Source organism: Mustela erminea, chromosome 6, assembly GCF_009829155.1.
Source record: "Mustela erminea isolate mMusErm1 chromosome 6, mMusErm1.Pri, whole genome shotgun sequence".
NCBI classification, from domain to species: Eukaryota; Metazoa; Chordata; class Mammalia; order Carnivora; family Mustelidae; genus Mustela; species Mustela erminea.
Window position 1 is genome coordinate 4,845,738 of NC_045619.1, and position 25,501 is coordinate 4,871,238.

Sequence of the window (25,501 nt, forward strand, 5' to 3'; positions counted from 1 at the left end):
CGTGCGTCCTTCCTCTGGGCCGGCAGGTCCCAAACCCCAGCCTGTCCACCTCCCCTGCAGGGCTTGCCTCCCAGGTCAGCGTGGCTCATTCGGGAGGTCTGCGCTGAGGGGCCTACGAAGCCGCATTGGTGCCCGTCCCTGGAAGATCGGATGAGGCAGGTCAGGTCCACACTGTGGACCACTGCTCTGAGCCTCAGTTAGCTCCTCTGTACAATGGGAGTACATGAGATTAAGGGAGATGGGTTATGCCCCACTGAGGATAGGGCGTCCTTAGTGACCCGTCACCCTGCAGAAGGATCTTCTGTTTCCCAAGGTCAAGGCCAAGCGCGGAGGCCTGCCGGGCTCCTCTGACCCCTGAAACTCTGAGACCCTGTAATTGGTCACGTCTATCCCCACGAACGAGGGCGCTGTACTTTGGGCACAGGATTTCATGAGACTACCCAAGCCAGGCTCAGCACTCTAACTCGTGAGGCCCGTCCGCCCACCGGCCAGCGCAGCCCAGCTGGGACTCCCCTCCAGCAGCCCCGGGCGCACAGGGAGCCGTGTGGGCTGCTGTCTGATTACCTCTCCGCAGAGACAGAGCTTTCAACGAGGGAGCGGAGGAGCTTTTGCAAAACCAGAGCCTTTGTGGTTAGAGAAATGTATTCAGCCAACGAAGCCCCTTTTCAGCGATACAAATTAGATACAGCGATCCCTTTTATGAAGATACTAATTAAGCCGGAGACCGCGGGCTCCAGGTTTTTTCCATTGTTATATTTGCTTAGGCTCTGCCTCCTATTTATCACCATCCGCACGCCTGGTAAATACTGTCCTGGGTTTGCAGCAGCCTCTGTGGCTGAATAGTGAGCGGGCTCCCTCCTCGAGCCCCGGGGAGGGAGGGTCCCCAGCCAGGGCAGCTCCGTGGCCGTGAGTTGGGGATAGCCAAGGCCGGCCCTTGGGGACCTCAGGGGCTAGAGCACTAGTGTAGGAGAAGCCCTGGAACCAAGGAGCTGCTGCTCCCTTTGAGAGGGGGACCCGGTTCCTGTGCCCTTGCTGCTCCAGCCAGGCGTCCCGGGCTTGTGGTCGGGCCCATCCCCAGTCCACACGGTAGCAGCGGAAATTAAAGCTGGTGACAGGAGCAGAGAGGGCTAGAGTTCAGACCCAGTCAGGACTTGAGTTGGAGTCCCTCTACCACCCCTGGCCCGCTCAGACAGATCACGGAGCCTCAGTTTTTCCATCTATACAGTGGGATCCCAGACCTGCCGGCTAGGCTGGCCAAGTAGGTTAAATGGGAAGTAGCGTGTGACGAGCAGAGTAGAAGCGCAGTTAATATTGTGTCCTAGTCGAGTGCCTGCTAAGTGCAGAGCCGCTAGAGGGGATCCCTGGAGGCTTAAGAGGCAGCCGTGCATCCGGGGGACCCAGTGTAAGCAGGGCTGGCGTCGAGGGAGGTCTAGGATGGGACAGCCCGGCAGAGCTGGCCTCCTGGACCACGCACTGGCCCACAAAGCTTTCCTGCGGAGGGAAGAGGCTAGCAGCACCCCGGGTCAGACGGACCAGGCTCCTCGTCCCAGCATTCGTGGACTCCCGGGGCCGTGGGCTTGGGGGAGCCCCCCCCCCCACAACGCTGAGCCTGGGGACTCTGTTTTCCAGTCTTGTCCGCGCATTTCCGGGTCTGTGAGCCATACACGGACCACAAAGGCCGCTATCACTTTGGCTTCCACTGCCCCCGGCTCTCGGACAACAAAACCTTCATTCTCTGCTGTCACCATAACAACACAGTTTTCAAATACTGCTGCAACGAGACCGAGTTTCAGGCGGTGACGCGGGCGAACCTCACGGCCGGCTCCGAGGGCTACGCGCACAAGTGAGTACCGCGGCGGGGGCCGCTCCATCACCCCCTCCCCTGGGGTGGCTGCCGGGTAACCGGAAAAGGACAGGTGGGCCTGCAGGATCCTGGGAACATCTTCAGGTGACAGGTTTTCCAGGCCGTCTGTCCTCTGATGTTAGCCTTCTCTTCTGAGAAATGGGCACAGTACCCACCTCCCGAGGCTGCTGCAGAAGTTGAGTGAAGTCGAGGATGTGGAATGGAAGGCTTAGAAGCACGGCAGGTGCAGGGGCCAGGAACCCACGTTCCTTCCTTCGGGATTTATTTGATTGGTCGTTCTGACTCAGAGATCAATCCCACGCAGCCTCTTTCCTGAAGGTGATTAAAACAGGAGAGACCACAGCCCTGATGGAAGGGACCAAGGGTGTAAAGAAAGAGAAATTTACCCTGCAGAAAAGCAGTGGGGATATGCTAAGGAAAGCCGTGCAGGATTGAAACAGCATGCATTTCTCTTACCATGAGTGAAAGAAACTAAGCCCCTTTCCACATCTTTGGAGTCACTTGTATTGCTTTTACTGTGAGCTAGCTGTTTATGTCCTTTGCCATTTTCCCATTGAATTGTTGGCTTTTTTCTTATTTATTCACAGGGACTCTTTATATATGAAGGAAATCCAATGAGTTGCAAATCTTTTCTCAGTGTGTCTTTAAATTTGTGGTGCTTTTATCTTGTGCTTAATTTTTAGTTGTTATATTACTAAATTGGATCCATTTCTTTTCTTTTATATCTTCTGGGTTTTGTATCAGATTGAGAAAGGTTTTCCCTATTCAGAGATCATGAAAAATCCTCCTCATGTTTTCCTTCACTTTTTTTTAATGTGTTAATTTTTTGCCTTCAAATCTTTGATCTGTTAGGAATTTATTTGGATGAAAGTTTTGAGGTAGGAATCCAACTCTATCATTGTTTTTCCCAAATGGGTAGCCAGTTGTCCCAATACCATTCACTGAATCATCCCTCTTTCTCCCACTGATGTAAACTGCAAACTTACATACTATAATATACTAGATCTGAAGATCTGGATAGATCGTGATACGTTTTCATGGCTTTCGTTGGTCTTCCCATACAATAGTATCCCACTGGATTAACTCCTGTGGCTTTTGATATGTTTTAATGCCTTCTTAATCTATTCCCCTAGCTCTTTTGTTATATGAACTTTAGAAGCAGCTTGTGTAGTCTTGCTCCTCCAAGAATCCACTTAGTATTTTTTTACTGAGATTACATTGAATTCATAGATTAATTCAAAGAGAATGGACTTTTCATGATACTGAACCCAAGAACACAGTACAGACAATCCCTGATTTATGAGGCTTCGACTTATGACTTTCCAACTTTACGATAGTACGAAACGGGCATGCATTCAGTAGGATCCATACTGAATTCTGATCTCATCCCAGGCTGGCAGAATACAGTACAGCCCTCGTTCGTAATGCTCAGCAGGGGCTGTGAGCTGAAGCTCCTCGTCAACCAGGCAATCGTGAGGCTTGACATCTGACACAGTGGCAAGCATTCTGTCCCCAGACAACCATTCCGGTTTTCACTTTCGGTACAGTATTCAGTAAATGACATGGCATGGTCCACACTTGATAATCAAATGGGCTTTGCGGCAGATGGTTTTGCCCCTGCAGTAGGCTAATGTGGGTGATCTGAGCACATTTAAGGGGAGCTGGGCTACGTTGTGATATTTGGAGGGTTGGGTGTAGTAAGTGCTTACAGTATTCTCAACTTACAATTGGCTTACTGGGACATAGCTGCATCGTAAGTTGAAGATTTGTTTGTCTTTCCAATTATTCAAATTTTCTTTCATAGTGTTTCGGGATTAATTTCATGAATTTTGTTGGCACGTCTTCTGCACTGTTCGTACTTATTTCTTCATGCATCGCTGTTATAAATAGGGTCTTTTCTTTCTCCCACTGCGTCTTCTAACCCACTCTCATTTGAACGACGAAATCTAACAGCTTCTCTACGTGAGTTTTATACCCAGCCACCTTACTGAAATTTTTATCGTTGTTATACTTTTTCAGTTGATAATCTCTTAAATTTCCCATTCCGCAACTGGCAAACCATGGTAATTTTACCTGCTTTCCACTTTTTATGCCTCATTTCTTTTTCTTGTCCAGTCTTGTTGGCTAGTACCTCTAGAACCATCTTTGGGATTATCAAGCATTTGTCTCTTCATCCTGATAGAACTCAGATATTTTCCCAGTAAGCCTGAGGCTGACCCTTGGGTGGCTGTATTTTTTTCATAGCAAGGAAAAGTCCTCTTGGAAGGAGGGTTTGTTGAGTGACTGAGGAAGGGAGTGGTGGCACCACTGGGAGGTCAGGGCCCCCTTCCGTCTGTCCGATGTCGGGGCTGGAATGCTTCGCCTCTGTGCCGTGCTCACTCGGGGGAAATCTCCCTTCCTTTTGGTCAGGCAGGAGATGCAGACTCCTTGACTCTCATCCAAATCTCCCTCCCCCCCACCAAGGCCGATCCCCAGCCTTCCTTCCTCAAATGCATGGGTGCTTCCCCTGAATATCTTGCCATCTGCTCAGGCCTTAGAATAATTCTGTGTGTGAAGTCGTTCAGCAAGTCCTGTCCATCACAGGGGCTGGAATCGGGCCTGGAATCTGACCCAAGGCTTTTATAAGACCACAGACGGACTCCCTGAGGCTGGAGAGTGGTGCCAGCCCTGGGGTCAGGACCCCGGAGCGCTGTCGTTGCCGGCCGAAAGCCAGACGGAAGACAGAGGCTTGGCAAGGCGAGCCGACTTCTCCAGGGCTCCGGCGACTGGTGTCTGGGATCCTCGTTTTGAAGCCCACATGTTTCTATAATCTGCACATTTCCACAGGATCTCACACAGAATACTCCCATCATGTCAGCACCACAGGGCCTGGTTGCTGTGAGGAAGAGTTCAGCCATACAATGAAGCCATTCCCCTGGGGAGGGATGGAGATATTGAAGAAAGGTAGCTCAGTTCTGATTCTTGAACCTCAGAAAGCGCTTACAGAGCGTGCGGCACGGGGCCGGCTCAATGCTGGGCTCCATCCTTGCCCTGTCCCGGAGGGCACCTGGTGGCCCAACCTGAGCCCACATCACACACAGGGAAGGTGAGGCCCGGGGAGCTTGTGTGACTCACTGGATCGGGGCAGCCCGTCCCAGGAGCACAGCTGCGTCTGGAGGCTGCTTTAATCAATCTGGGGCCTCCACCAATGGAGGCAGATCGGAGTGGGGAGGCCCTGGAGTGGGGATCCCCACCACGGCACCCCTGACACCTGGGGCTGGCTTATTCTCGGGGGAGGGCGTGGGAGGAGGGCTGCCCCATGCGCTGGTTGGGGCGGCCTCCCTTGTTACCACCCACGAGCCTAGGGGGGCCGCCCCTCCCCTCCAGGTGGCTGTGACAACCAGCCTCGTCTCCCGGGGTGGCCAAGTGTGGGGTCAGGATCGCCCCGTTGGGAGTCGCTGCTCCAGAGGGATTCCTTCTTGTGATTCCCCACCGAGCCTCCCCGCCCCCTCCCTTCCCACAGAGGTGGACGGAGGCCCAGAGAGGGGCTGCGCCGACCCCAGAGTAGTCCGTACCACACCTGTTGTCTTTGCGTTTCCTGCGGGGAGGCCTGGTGCCGGATTCCCCTGCATCCAGAACTTGTTAAGATGCGGGGAGCCATGTGGTCCAGAGGAATGAGCGTTTCCAGGCGGGGTCCCTGCAGCCTGAGTGTGAAGCACAAGGAGACGCATGGGGAGAGGCAGGGGCAGGGGACCCATGTGTGTCCTGCCCGCCTAGGGGGCCCAGGGCCACCATGACCCTTCCTGGGCTTCCTGAAGATGGGCGGGGTCCGCAGGCAGCCAGGGCGCCTGACGCCCGCCCACCTCCCCCACCCAGTCCATGAATCAGTGAGGGGGCAGAGCTGGTGACAGGGAAAAGGAACGCGCTTCTGATGACTTATTTATTTGTGTTTTTCTGGAGGAACAGAATGGTTTGTTTTGGTTCTCGCTGCCTGGCAGAAAGGCAGGCAGAGCGAAGGAAGCAGCCTCGCCAGGCCCACTGCCACGGCAAGGTGCCACGTCCTGCCACGCGGGCCAAGGCCCTGGGTGTTTGGGAGAGGGTGCTGCACACCGTCCCTTGCCAGGCGGACCCAGAGCCAGAGCCCGGAACCAGCAGGGGACCCCCGGTCGGCTCTCCCTGGGGACCAAGGTAGCACGGGGCGGGGTCTTGCGCGGTGAGGGGGCGTTCCTTCGCCGGGCAGGTGGGCAGCAAGAGGCGGAGAGTGGGAGGCGCTCGAGGAAGGCAGAAGCATCCTCGAGGATGGAGTGGATGAATTCTCGTTCTTCCCTTGGCTGCACGCGAAACCTCTGTCCCCCAAACGCTTTCCTTTCCCCAGCGCCTGAGCACCGAGAGCTCGGGCTCTGTCCTGCAGGATCTATAGCCCCGTCCGGACGCTTCAGGTTCTGAATAGAGCCCCTGAGTGTGGTCAGAAGCTTCTGGATGTTCTTGTCCATTGTTCGACCCCATCAAGCCCTGTTAGGCCCAAAGCCTGCATACCTGGCAGCCTTCTGAAGACTGAAGAGGTTCTAGAATCACGATGTTTCCTCATCTGAGCCAGACCACGGGGAGGGAGACAAAGGAACACGTGTGAGCCTTTGTTGTAGCGCGAGGCGCCTCACCAGTTCCTTTGATCCACGTGGAGGTGTGATCCGTGGAGAAGGTCCCCTGGCCCCCTTACACCAGGGCTGAGGCTCAGAGAGGGTGAGGAGTTGCCTGACGTCACACGCGTGCACCTGGGACAGAGCCGGGCTGGGGACAAGTGCGCCGGTCCCCACCGCTCCAGGCCCGAAGGCTGATTTTGGGCTCCCATGCTGTGTCTTCTGGGTCACCTGTGGCTCTGTGCGTGGAGCCTTCTGTGACCGAGGCCCGAGAAGCGCGTCCCACCTGGGGCTGGGTGCCCCCTGCGGCAGAGGGTAGAGATCACAGGTGAAACCATGAAGTGGCCCTTGATTTCTGCTCGTCACACTCCATGGGCCAAAGCTCATGGTTTGGCCGAGGCTATCACCAGCGGGAGGGGAGGGGCGCAGGGCCCGATGCAGGGAGGGACGGCAGCTGCCTTGTTGGTCGCGCGCCCTGCTTCACTGGCCCAGAGCCCGTGCTCCTCCACTGCCTGGGGCAGCCTCGATCCTGCTGTGTGATCTTAGGCATGTGGCCTGGCCTCTCTGGGCCTGGATCAACTGAGCATTCCTATGCCCCTGGCTCTCAGGAGCCTAGCCCATGCTTGTCTCATCAAGCCCACAAATGACGCCGTCAAGTGGGGCGTGTAGTCCCTCTGTCTTACAGATGAGGACAGGAAAGCTCAGGGAAGAGAAAGGCGCCGAGCTGGGCTTTAAATTCACGTAGTCCTGAGGTCTCGGGCCCAGAATGTCACCACCGGGGTCACCAGTTTGTTACACTGACCCACAGGCCACCCCGTGAGCGGGCTCAGGGCCCAGATAGCATAGGTGAGGTCGGCCAAGGGGCCGTGGCCACCTCCCAGCCAGCACTGGCCTGGCCGTGAGCCCTGCAGCCGTGTTCCCCTCTGGCCCGATGGCCTCAGCGGCTCACCTCCGTCCACCAGGAGCGGGGGCGGGGACTTCCTCCCGGCCACGGCGCCCCCTACTGGTGTTGTACCTGGTCCTGTACCAGTAGGTATTCTGGAAGATTCCTCCAGCAGAGGTTTTGGTCTATCACTTGGGGGACCTCCAGCAGAGGTTTTGGTCTATCACTTGGGGGACCTCCAGCAGAGGTTTTGGTCTATCACTTGGGGGACACAGAAAGAATTAGAATCCGTAAATGTCCCAAAACACCGAAAATTGGCTGTCTGTGGCTTTGGCTGGCTTCCCATCTTGCTCCATAAAGCAGCGTCCGTTTTATCTTCTGCCCTTTACAAAATATATGCTTACACGCAACAGAAACCCCTGCATCTGGATGGAATTAATTTCCAGATCACATTTTTAAAATTAAATTAAAACACCCGGAATGCTTCCAGCCGGCCAGCGATGGGGAGAACAGGCCAAGAAAGACAGGAGAGCTGCCCGGGCGTGGTGTCGGCGGCCTGGGCTCTCCGGTCAGCTGCACTTCCTGTGTGGGCTCCCCTCAGCGTCTTCTGCAGGTGCACCCCTCCTTTCTCTGAGCAGGGAGGGCAGGGAGGGCAGCCCACCACTCTGCATGCCCCTGAAAGCCAGTGGGAGCAGCCGGCGGCAGAGGCCCACAGGCCCAGCAGCGCCCACGCACGCATGCAAAGCCAGTGACATGCTGAGACGTGGGATGATCTGGGGGGCGGGGTCCTCAGGTCCTGGGACGGGGTGACCCAGGACAAGTGGGCACACAGCTTAACAGTGAAAAATCTCTCCCTGGACATCCAGACATGACCTTGAGGTTTTCCCAAGATTCAACACACTCTGTGGTTAGGTGATCTGGGGCCGAACCCCAGGGCGGCCCCTTCCCACCTGGGCAGTGACTTGGCCTCTCGGGACCTCATTTCTTCATCCGAGCTTGGGGCAGGCTGGTCCATTTACTCCTCCCGGTATTGCTGCAGGACCAAGGAACACCGGGTGCCGGCGTGTGCTCATGCTAGTAAGGTTATTAACTATTAGAAATGCGTAGAGAGGAGGTAAAATCTAGTGAAGAAGCTAATTCTATCAAGGCTGACATCATCACCAGCTCACCATGGCCCTCGGTGTGTGTCAGTTTTGGGAATGTCAGCAGCCGCCCAGTGCTGAGTGCCGGGCACGCCAAGGAAAGTGGGACCTTGGCCCTAGCCTCAGGGAGCTCTGGGCTCCAGGAGCCAACAGTCCTACAAAGCACCCGAGAAAATGCTGTGTGTTATAGGAAACCCAGTGACTTTGGGACCTCGAAGGAGGAGTTGGATCTAACAGAGGACATCCAGGAAGGCTTCCTGGAGGAGGTGAGAGCTGAGCTAGATGCCCAGATAGTAGGGAGTGAGTTCCAGGCAGAGGACCAAGGTCCGGAGGTGACCTTTCTGTCCTGAGAGGCTGGGTGCAGCTGCCCAGGACAGCGTGGCCCCGTGGTTAAGAAGGTGAGCTCTGGAACGAGGCTTCCGAGTTCAAGTCCTGGCTCTTCACCAAATGGCTATGAGATCTTAGATGAGTCTTTTAATTCCTCCGAGCCTCCGTTTCCCATCTATCAAGCGGGACTGGTGGCGACAGCAGGGACAGGGCCTTCTTTGTTTGCTCTGGATGTCAAGTGGGCTGCGTACGGGGCGCGCGCTGCCTGCCACTTTCCTTACTCTGATCATCTCCCAGTCCTGCTGGCTCCAGGCCCAGCTGCGGCCCAGCCACCACCCCCGACTGGCGTCACAGTCTCCCTCTCTGTGGGGTAGCATCTGCACACCGCTGCTCTGCCTCCCCTCTCCTGCTCCCCTCCCTCAGCCCTGAGGCTGCTGCCATGGGAACCAGCAGGAAGAGGCCTGTTGCTGGCAGCCATGCCGTGGGGGCTCCAGGGACCTGGGAGAGCGGGTGCCGGAGGAAGCAGGAGGGTGGAGGCCGGATCCAAGCCCGCCTCTTCAAGCCACATGGGCGTCCACCCCAGGACCCCTGCCTCTGCAAGCCAGGCCGGGCTGCCAGCCTCTGTCCCTGACGGAAATTCCCCTCCCAAATGTAGCCGGGCAAAGCCAGCGCCCCCTGGAAGAAAGGCAGCTTGGGGTGTGGCTGGTAGTCATTCACACCTTAGCATGAACAAGGCCCTCAGACTGCGGCAGGCTACATGAAGGTGGCGGCTGGAGCGGGGACCCCACCAGGGAAAGGGGGTGGCCTAGATACAGAATTGCTCTCGCTTCTCAAGCATATACTGAGGCCTTTACTAGTGCACACTCCGTGCCCAGTGCTTGGATACCCAGAGACCGCTGGAGGGGCCTCCAAGTACCCAAGCCAAGTCTTCGGAGAGGGACGTATATGGCTAAGTAAGGAGAGGGATGATGTTCCAGGCAAAGAAGGCATGTGAGCAAAAGTGACCCCCAGGCCTGGGAGTCAGAGGGCAATGGCCCCTGCCTCACTGCTGGGGCTGAAGCTGGGCCTCAGTCACCTCCTATAGGCCCAGAGACACATAGGAGTTCTCCAGGCCACACAGCAAAGCTGGGCCAAGGAGACACCTGCACCAGGCCCCCGGCTCCAGGCCTGTGCTCTCTAGCTTCAGTCTAGAGGGATCCACCGTGGGGAACCCAGGACACCGAGGGGGCCCTGTCTGGGCAGGAGTTGGGGGTATCCCTCCTCGTGAGCAGGACTAGTGAGGCTGGACACTGGCTCTCCCTGTCCACAGTGCGCCTCCTCTCTGCCCCCGCCAGCACATACCCACCTGCGCAGATGCCCGCCACAGGGTGCAGGCAGAGGCTGCATCTGAGGGATTAATAAATCAGTCCCTTTAAACAACCACTGTCCCTGGCGAGTGCTATTTGAGGCAAAGAAGCCCCAGCTGCCCTGGCCAGCCCAGGAAACAGGCCTCCCTGGGCACCCAGGGGACACTCAGACCCTGGCCTGGGAAGGGGACGGATGGACCCAGACAGCCCAGTCCCGGGAGGTGGGAGCTCCGTGGGACAGGCACTCTGGACTTCAGCCTGGAGCACGGGCCTGGCCCAGCCCGCATTGGAGGGGCAGCGGGTCAGGAAGCCTTCCTGGGGGAAGCAGTGTCCGAGAGGGGCACGTGGGAGTCAGGCAGGAGGCAGGGAAATGAAAAAAGCTGCCCAGGTAACAGGCACAGCCTGTGCAAAGGCCCGGTGTCCAAGCGAGCGGGCCACACTGCTCTGTGAAGGGACAGGGAGCCAGGCTTCACTAAGGAGCCGTGAGCCCCAGCAGCCTACAGCTCACCCTCTCTTCCACTTCTGGAGGGTGGAGCAGTCTTCAGCGGGGCCACACTGGGCAAATGATCCAGAGAAACCATGCCAGGGGACCCTGAGAGCTGCAAACACGCCAGGGGTGAGCAGGAGGAGGGGACAGTGGAGGCAGGGGCTGGAGGAACAGCCAGGACCCATGACTGCCCTGTGGGGGGTGGGGAGGGAGGCCGAGCCCACCTCTGCTTCCTGGACTTCTGCGACCAGCTGAGTTCCCATGGCACGTGGCAGTGTGAGATGGCCCTGAGCGGATGCTGGGGGCCAGAGGTTGATGGCTCAGGAGGTTGGGTGGGTTTGTCCTAGGACAACAGACGTCCTGCCTTTGCCCTGGGTCTGGGAAGGTAGGGAGGAGCCGCGGGGGGACCAGGGGCAAAGGAGGCGGTGAGGGGCGGAAGAGAGCATCCCAGGAAGAACAGCATAAGCAGGGAACCAGGGGGCAGGCAGGTGAGGGCACCTGCAGGAGCCAGCTGGCTCCAGGAGCAGCTCCCACGTTGGGAGAGACAGGAGGGTGAAGGTCCTAACAGAGAGGGTCCCAGTGGGATCCCTGCCCATACTAGGATCCTGGGGGAGATGCTCTGGGGCAGAAAGGGTGCCGGGGAGTAGAGTCCAAGGATCTACTCCCCGGCACGGGGGCCATCAGGCAGGCGGTGGGAAGGAGCTGGAGGGTGAGTGTGAAGAGAGGAAGCCCGGACGCCCTGTCCCCCAGGGGTGGGGGCTGTGACCCCTCCTCTCTGGGACCCCAAAGTAGCCCCATGGGTTAACTCCGTCAGTGGGATCCCTGCCCTCTTCCCCTCAGCATCTGTCTCTCTTTTCCCCCAGCAATTACACCGCCTTGCTGGGGGTGTGGATCTACGGCTTTTTCGTGCTGATGCTGCTGGTCCTGGATCTTTTGTATTACTCGGCAATGAACTACGACATTTGCAAGGTTTACCTGGCACGGTGGGGCATCCACGGACGATGGATGAAACAGGACCCCCGGCGGTGGGGCAATCCTGCCCGGCCCCCCCGGCCAGGGCAGCCCGCCCCGCAGCCCCAGCCTCCCCCAGGCCTGCTGCCGCAAGCCCCCCAGGCCGTGCACACGCTTCAGGGAGAGGCCCACAGCCCACCACTGATGACCTTCCAGAGTTCGTCTGCCTGGTGAGTGGTTGCCATCAAGGCTCTGGCCGCCGAGGTGGATCACTTGTCTTTGCCACGCTGGGAAAATATTGGGTCATTATTGCTGCTGTGTCTGGCTCCTTGATTACCTGATTGTTTGCTTATCTCATTTGACAAGAGGATTTGAAGTTGCTCAGGATAACGTGCACCCGGGCGAGAGTCAAACTCGAGGCAGAAACAGAGCTTGGGAGCCCAGCCTGCCAAGTTATTGCACTTAGAGACTGGTGCGGGAGTGATTGCCACTGAGCCATTCATGGAGTTGTGAGTTTCCTGGAGGCCGAGGCAAAAAGGGAAATCGGATGGCTTTCCATGTTTTCACGGTCAAATGAAGCAAATGGGTTTTGGAGGCTGGGAGATAAGCTTTCCAGCCTGGGGTTAGGAAGTAAGCACATTACTGGGTTGGTTCCTTGTGTTCACATGCATGGGGTCTCTTAAGAACGTGGATGGCAGTGCAGGCAGGCTGCTTCGTGATGGCTCAGGGGAAGGGAAGAGAGGTGGCCGGGGAGATGGGAGATGAAGGAGTTAGCCTGGCAGCCTGGCTGCATGTTCAAACCCGACTTTCCCTGCTGTGACTCTCATTTCTGCCCAGTCCCAGGCCAGTGGGAGGTAGGGGAGGACTGACCGTCCCCAGGCAGTGCAGAGTTGGACAGAGAGAGGAGGGCTGTACATTTTAGAGCAGGAGCCTGCTGTGAGGGAGGCCCCCACAAAAGACAGGAGCCTGGCAGAAGGCACATGCCCCAGGCAAAAGGTCAGGTGTGGGGTTCAGACACTCTATGGAGGCTGAGCTGCAGCCACGGGCACGTGGGACATGGGGCACATCATCTCGGAGCATCCTAAGACTGAGCGCAGCCTGCGAGAGCCATCCCAGAGCCCACCTGCCGGCAGGTGCCCAAGTTTTCAGCACAGGATTACTGCTGAGTCTGTGACCTTTCCAGGAAACCTGACCTGGGTTCGCATCCCAGCTCTGCCGTTTTCCAGCTCTGCGTGCAGGCGAGTTACGTCAGCCCTGCTGACCCTCCCATCCTCAGGAAGCAGTGGAGAGTAGGCACGGTCCCCTGCCAGGGTCCTCAAAGGGTTAAATGGACTATCTGGCCCCTAGTAGGTGCCCGGTTAAGGATCGGTGCCTCCTTGCTGGAGACGCAACCAAGCTAGTTAATGACCATTCAGTAGCTAGCGGGTAGCGACCTTTTCAATAATGAATGACTTACATAATTCACAGAATACACTTAAATCAGCTTATTGATCAAGTAATTGCCTCATCTGTCACGCAGAAGACAAAAACACAGCCCTGCTCAGCTCAGCTTGACAAATGCCCACGGAGCTGGTCCCCTGGGTCCTTCCCCTGTGCGGGGCTCCTGGTGAGGTCAAGGGGATGCGCAGAGAACCTTGAGGCGCGGGAAGGAGAGACACAAACCCACGCAAGGCTGCGGAGCATGAAACAGACCCGCTCCGGTGGTGGGACTTTCTGAAACGTGGGTCTCTGGCGGCAGACACACCGGGGGCATTCATCAAAATAAATTCCTGGGTCACCTCTAGAGTTCCCTGGCCAGGAAGCTCTGGAGGTAGCACCTGAGATGCCGGAGTCTGAGAACCCCCGGAAAACGTTGTTCCATTAGGCCAGATCCCAGTCGGAGGGCTGGGAGGCTCCCGCGCGCACGATGCTTTTCTCTCTTCCTCCGTCGTGCCTCCCTGAGCAACGGGCCTGCCCAGCCGCTGGGCTTGTGCTTCAGGTCCAAACCAGAGCCCGAGCTCGCAGTCCCCGAGCCCTGCTGTTGAAGTGGGAGGCATTTAATTTCGGAGCTCAGAGGCCTTTCACGTCCCCCTCGGGTTCCCATACTGTGGACTTAGGATGGGGCTCCCACAACCGTATGAGCGTTCGTGAAAGAGATCGTCAGAAGCCTGCAAGGATGTGACGCAGGATACGAGTTCGCCTGCTGACTTCTTGCTCCTGTCTGCTCTCAACCCCTGGGGTGACCTTGGGCGAGGGGCTTCCTGCTTGGGCTGCCCACTGTACCTACCATGGGGGAAGGGGTGGGCTTGGTGAGCCTGTCACCTGCTGGCCTCCTGGTGGGAGGTCATGGTTCTAGCCACATCTGTGGACCACTCGCTGTGCCCCTCGGCCCCTCGGCCCCGTGTTTGCCATCTCTGAGTCTTCCTTGGCACTGCCCCTGGGGGCTCCTTTCCCCACCGGCCCCCACCCCTTGCTGGCCCTGTGCCGGGTGCTGGGCACTGGGCACAGGTGATACACAAGACGTGAGAGAACCTTCATGGGAGGACAGGAGGCTGTGACAGGCGGTGCCAGTGGCATGGGGTGTGGGGCACGGCCAGGGCACATCCAAGCAGGTGTCCTGGGCAGAGAGCCAGGGCTGCAGCCCGCCGTGGGCTAAGTGTGGCCAGCAGTGTGTCAGCAGGTAGCACGGGGCTGAGGCTGGGGCAGGGGCGGGGTGTGCTCAGTGCTTACCCCAGAACAAGAGTCTGGGCTGCTTCATGTCCAAACTGCCACCCGGAGTCATCCAAACAGTGTCCCCCTCGGGCACAGACCCCTCCAGCTGCCCCCCTGCTCTTCCCCTGGGCCTGTGCCCCCTTCCAGCCAGGCACCCCTACCACTCAGCTCTCTCTCCTGCCCCCCTCCCCCGACCCAGCGGCCCTGCTTCTCCCCTTCCTCACCCACAGCCTGAGGTGACTTCCCTGGGGACACTTGCCACCTTGCCCCTTGGTTCATAGCTCCCTGGTTGGTGGCCTGCTCTGGCCCTTCCTGCCCCTGCCCGCAGCCGAGACCATGAGCAGCCGTCCGAGTCCGGCCAGGCTGCCTGTCCTGTTCTGTGATGTGACTGGACCCCCCAGCCCCATGTGACGTGGCTGCACACAGGTCGTTTGGGTCCTGTTGGCACGGCTGGCGTGGGCGTGAGCGTGAGCAGCACATCCGTTTGGGGCTGGAGTTGACCCCCTGGGTCCAAGAGCCACCTGTACAGGGGGTCGGCTCTGCGACCTCGGGCAAGTCATTCTACCACCTGTGCCTCAGTTTCCCCGTGAGATACCAAGGGTCATGACCATCTTGAGAATTTCAAGGGAGGATTCTTAGGGAGAGGCTTGGCCCGCCGCCTGGCCCCATGTTGGTCATCCTCACAGTCATTTCTCAGGTGGGCAGGTAAACGTGGTGGGGGTCCTGCCCCCAGGATTGACAGGGAAATGCATGTGGCAGTTACCTGGCGCCCCGCACAGGCCGGCCACGTGCCACAGGGTCATCTCCCACCTGCCCAGTGGGGTAGGGATGTTGTACCCCATCTTCAGATGTGGGAACTGGGGGGCTCGGAGGAGGTCACTGTCCTGCCTGGGTGACCCAGCAAAGGGGAGACGGAGGCGGGGCCCCACCTCAGGGCAGCCTACAGCCATGTCCTCTCTGCCATAGGCTCGCCCATGGCAGGGGGGAGCCTCCTGTCAGAACCCGGGCTGGGGTGTAGGACTGAAGCAGCCCCCCAGTGACCTTAGGGAAAGCAACCCTGGAGGCTTCAAGGAGGAGGCGCACATCCACCCAGCCCTGCTCTGTGGCCCCAGACACACTCCACCCAGCTCCAGCTCCAGAAATGCTGCCTCCTAGCCACCAGCCCATGCCCCTACCAGGTTTGTCCCCTGCCTGCCCCTCCCACCTGCTGACGAATCCCATCACCAACACTAGGCCACGCTCTCCCTCAGCCAGAACCCCAGCCCGGCCACCACAGGGAGCTCTGTGTCTGGTGCTCAGGGCACAGAGTGGGTGCACGCCTGGTGCTACTTGATTGAGCTGGAGGGTCTCCGGTCACGCCGTCCCCTCTCGCCAGCCCTCAGGCCTGCTTCCTGTGCCACTGCCTACTCAGGGCTCTTGCGGCCTAAAAGGAAGAAGAGTGAGGGCCAGGGCACCGCCCAGCACCACTAAGGGCTCCTCGTCCAGCCTGCTAGCCGCTACCTCACGCTGTCAGCCTGCGTCCGCCAGGAGGACCTCTGACGTGTGGCGCTGTCTTCCTGGCTGTCCCGGACCGGTGCCCTCCTGGCTGCGGCGACAGGTCCAGGGGGACCAGCAGCAGCATGTGCACACACACACCTGCCTCGAATCCCAGCTCGGCCCCTCGAGCCTTGATTTTCTCACCTGTAAAATGGGGACAATCGCAGCCTGACCCCGTAGTTGCCATCGTGCACATCAGCTGCGCACCGGGGGCCCTAGCCTGCCTCCCACTCCTCTCTACCACCCTGCCCCCTCAAGGCCTCCGTCCCTAGCCTGGCCCCCGAGGTCCCCCCCACTCCACTGCTCTCCCCGAAGCCTCAGGCTGCGGCTCACCTCCCTCTGACCCGGCCGGGGCCAGCGGAGCGCCGGGAGACAGGGCGGCACGCATCGCAAAGACGCCGCCTGCCAGGACTGTTTCTGCTCCTGCAGTGGGAACCGGGCGCAGTGAGGTTATCATGCCCTTTCACAGATGAACAAACCCAGGCCCAGAGAGGGGAAGTGACTTGCCGAGGCTGCACAGTAAGTCCATGGGCCACAGTAAGTCTAGAGCCAGATCTCCCCACTCCCAGGTTTCCCAGGACCCGGCAGGACTCTGAGCCGATGGCCACGGGCCGCTGCCCACGTCCGAGCCTCTTCCCACCTCATCCCCGCCTCAGTCCTTCTCTGTTGGCCTGGCCCCCCTCTGGCCCTTGCCAATTCACATGTCCCTGGGGAACACTCCTATTCATCCTGCAAAACCTTCCCTGAGGTCACAGGTTCTGGGCAGGCCTCGAGGCCTGAGGCCCGGTCAGGGGGGCATGGGTTGGGGCAGTGACCGGAGAAGGCTGCCCAGTCCCCATGGCCTCTCAGTCTTTCCGAGCTCTGGGGAAGCTTCCTGACTCGGCCTGGGAAGCTGGCTGTTGGTGTTTCAAACTTCAGTGGGCATTCAGTGCCCTGGTGTCTTGTCCGATTTACCAGTTCCGGTGTGCAGGATCGCCTGGGAGGAGCTGAGGCTGGAAGTCTGGGGGCCGCCTCTTGAGGAGTAGGGAGAGAGCCATGCTGGGGGGCCTGAGGGTTCCGCACGGTGGTCTCTGAGATGCCAGGGCCCAGATTGAAGGAAGGAGCCCTGGGAGCCTGGGGCGCTATCTCAGGAGTCTGTGGGGGACCCTGACTAACCTGGCCCCCAGGCAGGAGAGGAGCAGCTCCGAAAGCTGGGCCAGGGCAGGGCGGGGCTCGGGTGTGCACAGGAAGTGGCATATCATGGGGGTGGGGGGAGGGAGGTGTTAGGCAGGACCAAATCACATCAGACTCTGACCTGCCCCGGAGGTGTCTTTAGTGGTTGAGGGGAGGCTCCGGGCCGATGGGGCAGGGCAGAGGACCACCACGTTACCACAAAGTGTCCAGAGAAGCTGGGCAAGGCCACGGTGAACTGCAGGGGAAGGAGTCAGGGTGGGCTTCCTGGAGGAGGAGGAGGCAAGGGGAGGCAGGTCCCGGGGAGTGAGGGGCAGTTCACTAGGTTAGAAAAAAATGGAAAAGCCACTTGAGAGGAGGAAACAGCACAAATCAAGACCACGGTGACCCTGGAAATTGCAAGAGACTTGCAGCTGTCACGTGGCCTCAGGCAGAATGTGACTCTGGGCTGCGATGTGCCGGACCCCTCTCGGCCCACAGGCCTCCGCCTGCCAGCAAAGCCCCCACAGCAGTAGCCGCCGCTCTCACCTCCTTCCTCCCTAACCCAGAACACCCTCTGGCTCTTTACAGAACTCATTCATAGGCCCCCCACGGAGGGTCCCTGGAGTTCACCTGACCCTGGAACCTTCCTCCCGATAAAACTCGGGCATCGCTTTCTTCCCGGCTCTGCGGCCAGATCCTTGATGTGTGGTTTCTGCAGGAGGCCACCAGCCAACAGCAAGAAATTCCAGAAAGCCGGAAGACAAAAAAGGGAGACCAAGTATCTTCTTTCCTTGGCATCATATCAAATACCAAGGAGGCGTCGGTGATTGGAAGTCAGAAGACCGGGAAGTCTGCGAGTGGGTGGTTTCAAACCCTGGGGCTCTCAGCTGGGCGAGGAAACCCTGGGCCTGTCCCCCAGAACCCCTGTCTTTGCCGGCTGGGGCCCTAACTTCTCCCACCCCAGCCTGTGCCCCTGGAAGGCACACTCCCACGTCCGCACCACCTGTGTCCACCATGTGCTCATGGCTTTGGGGGAAATGCAGGAAGGTGTGTGCTCAGTAGCGCTGCTCCACGATCCAGGAGGACAGGGAGGGTGGGGTGCCAGGCTCCGGACCAGAGGCCTCCTCTGCTGTGTGTCCTCAGACAAGTTGCTGGCCCTCTCTGAGTTGCAGCACTTCTCCAGGATAATGGTGACAGCCATGAAGGAGGGGACCTCGCCCAGAGCTGAGCACACAGTAGGGCTGCAGGGAACATTGATTCCTCTCTGAGAACCACGTTCTCAACCCTCCACCAGCAACCAGTCAGTCTGTCCTTCCTGACCCCCCCGGGAGGCTTGGCCCAAGGACAAATGCTTGGGTTTGGTGCTAGGGGGCAAATTTAAAATCACAGGCAAGCAGGGGTCGCGCAGAGAACCCAAATAGGGCAAGCTCCGTTCCTGGCCCACCCCCACTCGGGTGTAAGAAGGAGGGTTTCGTCTGCTTGCTTGCTGCCTCGGCGTCCCCCGCTCTCAGCTCGTATTTGATGGGTCCCCATTTTGCAGATGAGGAGCGCGAAGCACAGAGAGGTTAGGTACCTGGTCTGGGGTCGCCCAGCTGGTTACTGACAGATCCAGCGTCTGAGCACAGGCAGTCTGCTCTGGCCAACCTAGAGGGCCACTCGGCTGTCAGGGCCACATCTCCAGCCTCGTCCCCTCGGCCAGGGAGCCAGACAGGACAAGGTAGGCAGGAGGCAGGAGACAGAGCTCGAGGGCTGCAGATGCCCCAGGAAGCCTTGGGCAGGAGCTGGCTCTCTGCTGCAGGTACCAGCCAGACAGGCCCCGGGGCAGGGGGAAGGTTCAGGCGCTGGGAGGAAGACAGGGTGTGGGGCCCGATTCCCGTCCGGAAAAGAACAGGGACATGAGCCGATCTTCCCACCCCCATCCTGGGCCAGGCACTGAGCCGGGCGCCTGGACATTCAGCCTGGCTGACTCAGGGCAGACAGTGGCGATGAGCTATCAGCTGGGATAGGAGGGAGCCCAGAGGGTACATTGCCCCGATGGGACATCAGGGAGAGCTTCCAGGAGGAGGTGACAGCTGGAATGATCTTCAAGTACAAGTAATAATTAGACCAAAAAAATAATAAGTGGGGGAACAGGGTGTTGCTGGTGGGAGGCAGAGCAGGTGCAAAGGTCTGGGTAAGTCCGGACCCTTGTGGTCTCCGCTGGGAACAGCTGCCCTGAAACAGAGATCATCTCAAGGTTCTTTTCTCTGTTGGAATAATCAGATTCTTTTTTTCTGATAATATTCAGAAAATTGATAACTTCTCTTTATTGATAATATTCCACAAGAGGCCCTAAAGGCCCCCTGAAAGTCTTCTGGGTCTCACCACCTTCTCTAGTTCTGCTCTGTCCCTGCCCCAAGGACCACGGCAGACCCAGACAGAGACCCCCAGATCAACCAGAAGGGATCAGTCAGGGTGCTTAGGACAGACTGGGCCCCAGAGTCCAGAAGGAAGGACCAGACCACATCCAGGTGACCAGGGTCTATGCTGGTAGGTTTTCTCCCTCGTGACAACGAGTAAGCTATGCTATTGGAGAAGCGGGGCGGGGCTGAGGGGAACGGTTTGGAGGGAACGCCACAGGTAACCCGGAGTTCGAATCCCCTGTCTACCCGTCTACCCTCCTGAGTGTGGGACCTGGACAGATCCTGCAACCTCTCACCCCTTCCGGGCCCCCAGAAGCTCAGGGGTCATTAGGAGAGGGTGATGAGGATCCCAGCAGCCCGAGCCCGACCCCAGGGGCCCGATGGCCAGCGCTCGCTGTTATTCCCCTGCTCGGCTGCTTCCTCCACCGAGGAGGGTCACGGTGTCCTTCTCTTTTATGCCTAATTTTCTGTTATCAAAGTGCCCGTGCTCGCGGGTCAACACCGGGGGTGCACAGACACCAGCGCCCTCTCGGCCACGCCTGCACCGCCCACTGTCCCCTGCAGCTCTCTCCCCACCTCCTAACTGTCACCGTCTGTACCTCAGGTTGTGTGTCTTGGGTTTTTAATTCAACATTCCGTCTCAGCGAGCTTCCCGTGTTATCAAGTCTTCCTAACACGGTTTTAATGGCTGCCTTAATTGTCCGTTGAGAAATGATGGGCCGTAAGTCGGTGACCCACTTCCCTGACTCGGGCCACCGGGGGCTTCTGACTCCCTGCCCCCTCCCCCACAGTGGGTCTCTTTCCGCCTCTTGGGGCTCTGCTCCGTCTCCTGCTGGGCCCCGGGTTTCCAGATGCGGGCGTCAAGCATCCCGCCCAGGCAAGTACGGACGGTGGTGGAGCGCTGCCTCCCTCCAGCAGCGCCGGCCTCGAGGGAACGGCCCCACCTACTACAAAGATATATATATATATTTTTATGGGCAGGAAACAGAGCATTTAGATGTGATACCTGTTAGAGGCAGACAGACCTGGGCTCATCTCTAGCTCCCCCATTTTTTGATGCCTGGCGTACCTCCAGCCAGTGACATAGCCACACCCCCATCCCCTGGAAGCAGGTTGCTAGAATCAGTGCTGTCCGGCTCAGCAAGAGGAGATGCAGAAGATCATAGCAGGCAGAAACCGCTCGGCTAGTGTTCCTCCTGCCCCCCTGGCACCACGGCAGGGTGTGGCAGGCTTTCTGCAATGCTGAGGACAGCAGTCAGCTGTCCCAGGGTCCACAGCTCTGTGGGTCTGAGCACTAGCTGGCCAGAGAGCAGCCAACACCCAGAAAGGGTTTCAGTGGATGAGTAGGAGTTTTCTGGAGGTGGAAATATGGACATCTAGGCAGAATGCTGCTCAATCTAAGTCCCAGAGGATGGGAAAGGCCACTAAGAAGTGGAGAGCCCTGGGGAGGTCCAGGTCCTCGTACCCCCGTGGCTCCCAGCCCCTCACTGGTCCCCTTCACTGCTCCCTCCTCATCAACACAGCCTTAGACACCCGAGGGCCCAGGTCTCCTTCCTTGAACCCCTGCTGTCCATCTCTACCCACCCATGGGAACGCGACTGACATGCCAGCTCCAGACTTGTCCCTCTGCCCCTGACTTCCGGGTCTGTCTCCGCTGCAGTGTCCCCACTCCCTACCTCACCCCGACTCCAGACTCAGCTATGCAAACCCTGAGTGTTCACAGGCGCCCCCTTCAGGTGTTCAGTAGACATCGAACTATCACACCCAGTGTCCTCTGCCCTCCCGCCATCTCCTCAGAACACAATCCCGATTCTTTGCTGCTTCCCACATCTGGTCAGAGACACCAGGAAAATGGACCCCGAATCCACCCTCAGTACCCATCTACCAAAACCAACCATCCGGTCCACCCTCTTGCCCGGACCAAGGTGGTACCTTCTGAATCTCCTCCTGCTTCCTTTCTTTGTCCCCCAGAGCAGCAGAACAATCCTTTTAATATATAAATCAAAGCCAGTGGATGGCTCCCCTCTCTCTAGAAGATAAATCCAAAATCCTTTTAGTGGCCAACATCTGGTCTGATACCCTTCCCCAGTCCCTCTGTCCTCATCTCCCCCATTGGCTCCAACCACACTCGCCTCCCTGCCATTCCTGGAGCTTGCCAAGCTCACTCTCACCTCAGGGCCTTTGCACCTGCCACTCCTTCCGCCTGAAACTCTCCCTTTCCAGATTCCCGCTCCATTCAGTCCCTCCCTTCCACCAGGCACATGCCCAGATGTTACCTGATCAGAGAGGCCTTCCCTGGCCGAGATCTACAAATTAGCATAGCCCCCACCACTGCCACCCCTCTGTACCCCCTCATCTTCTCTCATCTTCTCCTGGTGCTCACCGCCTTTTGCTGTGTTGGTTTTCTTGTCTGGTGTCTATCTCCTCTGCTGTAAGGAGACCCCAAGAGAGTTGGGATTGGTCTGTCTTGTGCTCAGCTGTACCTCCAACCCCCATTAGTTAGTGCTCCATGCTAAGTGTTGAGTGAATGCGTCCTAATCTGTCCAGCGCCCAGCATGCAATAGGCATTCATTAAGCCTCAGATCAATGAATGAATCTCATTATTGTTGTTAATTACAGTACCTCCCACTTCCCAAGGGTCTGTTGAGCTGAGCAGCAGCCACAAGCAGCGTCATGGCATGTCCCCAACCACACAGCAGCTTGGCACCTGAGCTCCATGTATGCAGGAGGAGATGAAGCTTACAGAGGGTTAGCAACTTGTCCTGAGCTGCCCAGCAGCGGAGTCAGTCAAGCCCAGCTGACTCCAAAGCCCATATTTTTTTAGTGGAAAGCAGTGTAGTGGCGCTCACCAAGCACATGGCCTCATGCTGGACATGACCATGCTGGTCTGGTCCCGCCCTTGGGGCAAGAGCCCGAGGATCCCCTGAAGCACATTGGGCCTGGAGCTCCAGGCACTGGCATACCAAACCCTCTCTGGCCGGGGCCCAGCAGCAGCTGAGCATTTGGTGTGGGTGCTGACCTAGACTGGCCTTGTAACATCCTCCATGGGGCATATGGTTGGTCTGGTTTGGTCTGGAGGCAGCAGCTTCATCTTCCCTCTGGCTGTGAAGATCTGTGAAGGTCTTTCCCGGCCCTCAGAATTTCTTTGGAGCCCCGAGGAGATGCTGAGGCAGCCACGCCTCCCCGTCTGTCCACCTAGGTGTCCCTGTCCAGTACCTGGAAGCTCCCTATTTGCCTCCTGCCTGTGGAAATTATCTAACTTCTCCTGGCCTCACTTTCCCTGTCAGTAAAATGGACACAGGTAGATTTGCCTTGTGGGATGATCACGAGGGTTATCACGGGGCCCAAGAAGTGACAGGTGCCTCAAGGCACACTAATTGTAATTATTGTTGTGGTTATTGGAGATGAGTAGAATAGAGAAGGAAGGCCACACAGTACCCCCCTATACGACTCTGGACATTTTGCATTTTCTGTTTTCTTATGCACTTCGGTTAATACTTTCCTAATAATGATGTTTGCGTTTTGCTTTCTAATTACATTCACTTAGCATTAAATTAGCCATTACCTTGTGGTTTTACTTAATTTTTCTAAATATCATTTTAGTAGCTACCCAGTAGTAATACACATGTACTAGCGTTACTGTGCTTTTCCCCTGTAACAAGGCCTTTGTACCGCTTACAACTGTTTTTATTACGACAAATAATGTTGCAGGGGGGCAAACATACTCCAGAAGATTAGGGGCAGCAATAAACACCTTTAAGTGTTTATGGTTTTCCCTTTTATGATGTATTTCTTCTGGATACATTTCAGGCAGGGAAATGACCGAGTTGAGGGGCATGACTGCTGTACGGCTCTTTGTACCAATGCCGAGCTCCTCCCCATGGGGACTGTCACCAGCAGCAAGTTATGAGGGTGGGGCCCCTCATTTTTTATGTGGTTTGCATTTCTTTAATTGTTAGCCAAGAATGAACACCTTTCTTTTTGTTTGTTAATTAACTATATTACCTCTCTCGTGGGTTGCCCATCTATGTTACTGCCCCCAAGACAGGTGGTAATTGAAGGCATTTCCATAAAGCAACTTTTGCTTTCCAAACTTGCTCCTGGATGTTGCTCTTGTCTGTGTATCTCCTTTCCCTGTACTGTTTACTTAATACAGTTTCAATCAGCTTTAATTCAAGTTGCTTTTTGAAAAAAAAAAAAAAACTCGGAATTGCTCTAAGCAATCATATCTTTGGTTTAAGAGTTATATTTTTCCTAATACAGATTAAAGCAAATGTATAGGGCAGCTGGGTGGTGCAGTTGGTCAAGCCGCTGCCTTTGGCTCAGGTCACGATCCCCAGGTCCTGGGATAGAGTCCTGCCCTGGGCTCTCTGCTCAGTGGGGAGGCTGCTTCTCCCTCTGCCTGCCACTCCCCCTGCTTGGGCTCTCTTGATGACAAATACATGAATAAAATCTTTTTAAAAAATGTGAAAACAAATGTATAAACATAGCCCCAGATGGAACTTCCTTGCCCTGGCTTGCAAGAGTGATTAGTTAATTTTTTAGGAATTTTGTGAGCCCGTTGTTGAATACAGCTGCTATAAAAATGAAATGATAAAAGCCGACAATTAAATAAATTATATGAAACACAAAAGTAATACACATTCGACACTTGTCACTTCCTCGTGGTTTTACTACATTTCCTACCATCTACGCTCTTGAGCTTTTATATCTCTTGCGTGTGTGTAGTGAAACTTACGTGATATTGGTTATCGCATCTTTTCCCAACTCTGACATCCCACTGCCGGTATTTACATCATGGCAAGGGGCAGCAAATGTTACAAATCAGGGCTTTTCCCTCTCGAGATCTAATCTTTAAATGTTCACCGGCATGCCACTGCACGTGGTGTTTCAAGGCTCACGTGTTCAGCACCTCCGACCGTGTCTGTGAATCTTAGTATGGAGCAGTGTGCGTGTCCTTCCTTGCTTGTGAAACTGGATCCCAGTGCTTCTAGGACCACCCCTAGGCAGGAATCCCAGGTGGTTGTAGCCGGGGCAAGAGGCAAAGGGGATTCATGCACACTTTCTAGCGGCTGCTCCTTCCTGGAGCGAAGAAAATAAGGGAGATGAGAAGGCAGGAGGGCCAGTCAGAACTTCTATCACCCATCTGGCTCTTGGTCCCCGGAGGGAACATCCTGCGCTGCCCCTTTGCAAACTTGCCAGCCCTGTCCACTTCAGCGTCTCAGCACCAGAGTACACTGTGGTGAGCATGCGGCCAGATGCCATTAGTTCACTCCTTCAACCTGTGCTGGCTGAGGGTTGGCGGTGCCTGGGCCAAGTGCAGGGACTAAAAGATAAGAGAGCCACAGCCCCTCCCGCAAGGAACCCCAACCAATGATGGGCAGAAAATCAATCCTGGCCACTTACTTTATCTGGAAAATCAATGTACTCAGTCACAGGGTGAGTATACCTTACAGAAGGTTCTGGAAAAGCCCAAAATGAACTAAACCAGGCTTGACTGTCTGCAAAGCCCTCTTCTGACTTAAGCTCCAGATAGGTTCACTGTCTCTGGGCCGAGGGGATGAGTTAGGACCACGAGTCCAGCCGACCAGATCCATACGTCCTGTGACCTTGGGCTAGTCACTGGTTCCTCCCAAGCCCCTTTGCCTGGATATGAAAATCAGGAGGACAGTGGTGGAGCCCACCAGGAACCTGGCACTGAGCAGAAGCGCCCCATTCCTAGCGGCACGCTGCCCCGTGACCCACGTGGTCAGACATGCCTCCTCCTTGTCCCTACTCCTGGCAACGCAGCCCCAGGGCGAACCCACGCTGCCCAACCAGCACACTGGTCTGAAATCAATTAAGATTCCCTAACCCGGTCACTGTGGCCGGCTCCTGCGTAAACAAACATGCCAGTTTGAGCGAGCAATTAACCAAGAGATGTTTCCACGGAGGCCTGGACAAATCTGGGGGATCACTGGCTGCGAGAAGAGAGCACGTTCCTTCACATCAATGAGACGGGAATTCCGTCTGATTGCCCCCGGGGCTGCGGCAGGGTAATGGGAAGGCTGCGAGATTGCCACGAGGCTGGGCCCACAGCGGTAATGTGCCCCGAACCGTTTAGT

General features: G+C 57.0%; 1 protein-coding gene across 10 annotated transcripts in view; it reads left to right on the top strand.

Moving 5' to 3' along the window:
- The window catches only part of SHISAL1 (shisa like 1), a 131,934-nt gene that overhangs the window by 85,866 nt on the left and 20,567 nt on the right, over positions 1–25,501 (top strand). For 8 of the 10 annotated variants that reach the window (XM_032345984.1, XM_032345992.1, XM_032345991.1 and 5 more), the window contains exons 3-4: positions 1,630–1,843; positions 11,529–11,846. In XM_032345984.1, the coding sequence (XP_032201875.1) occupies positions 1,630–1,843; positions 11,529–11,846 (532 nt within the window). Of the gene's footprint in view, positions 1–1,629; positions 1,844–4,447; positions 4,932–11,528; positions 11,847–17,583; positions 23,668–25,501 lie in introns of those variants that run through there. The other 2 variants (XM_032345983.1, XM_032345985.1) reach the window with 2 other exon arrangements.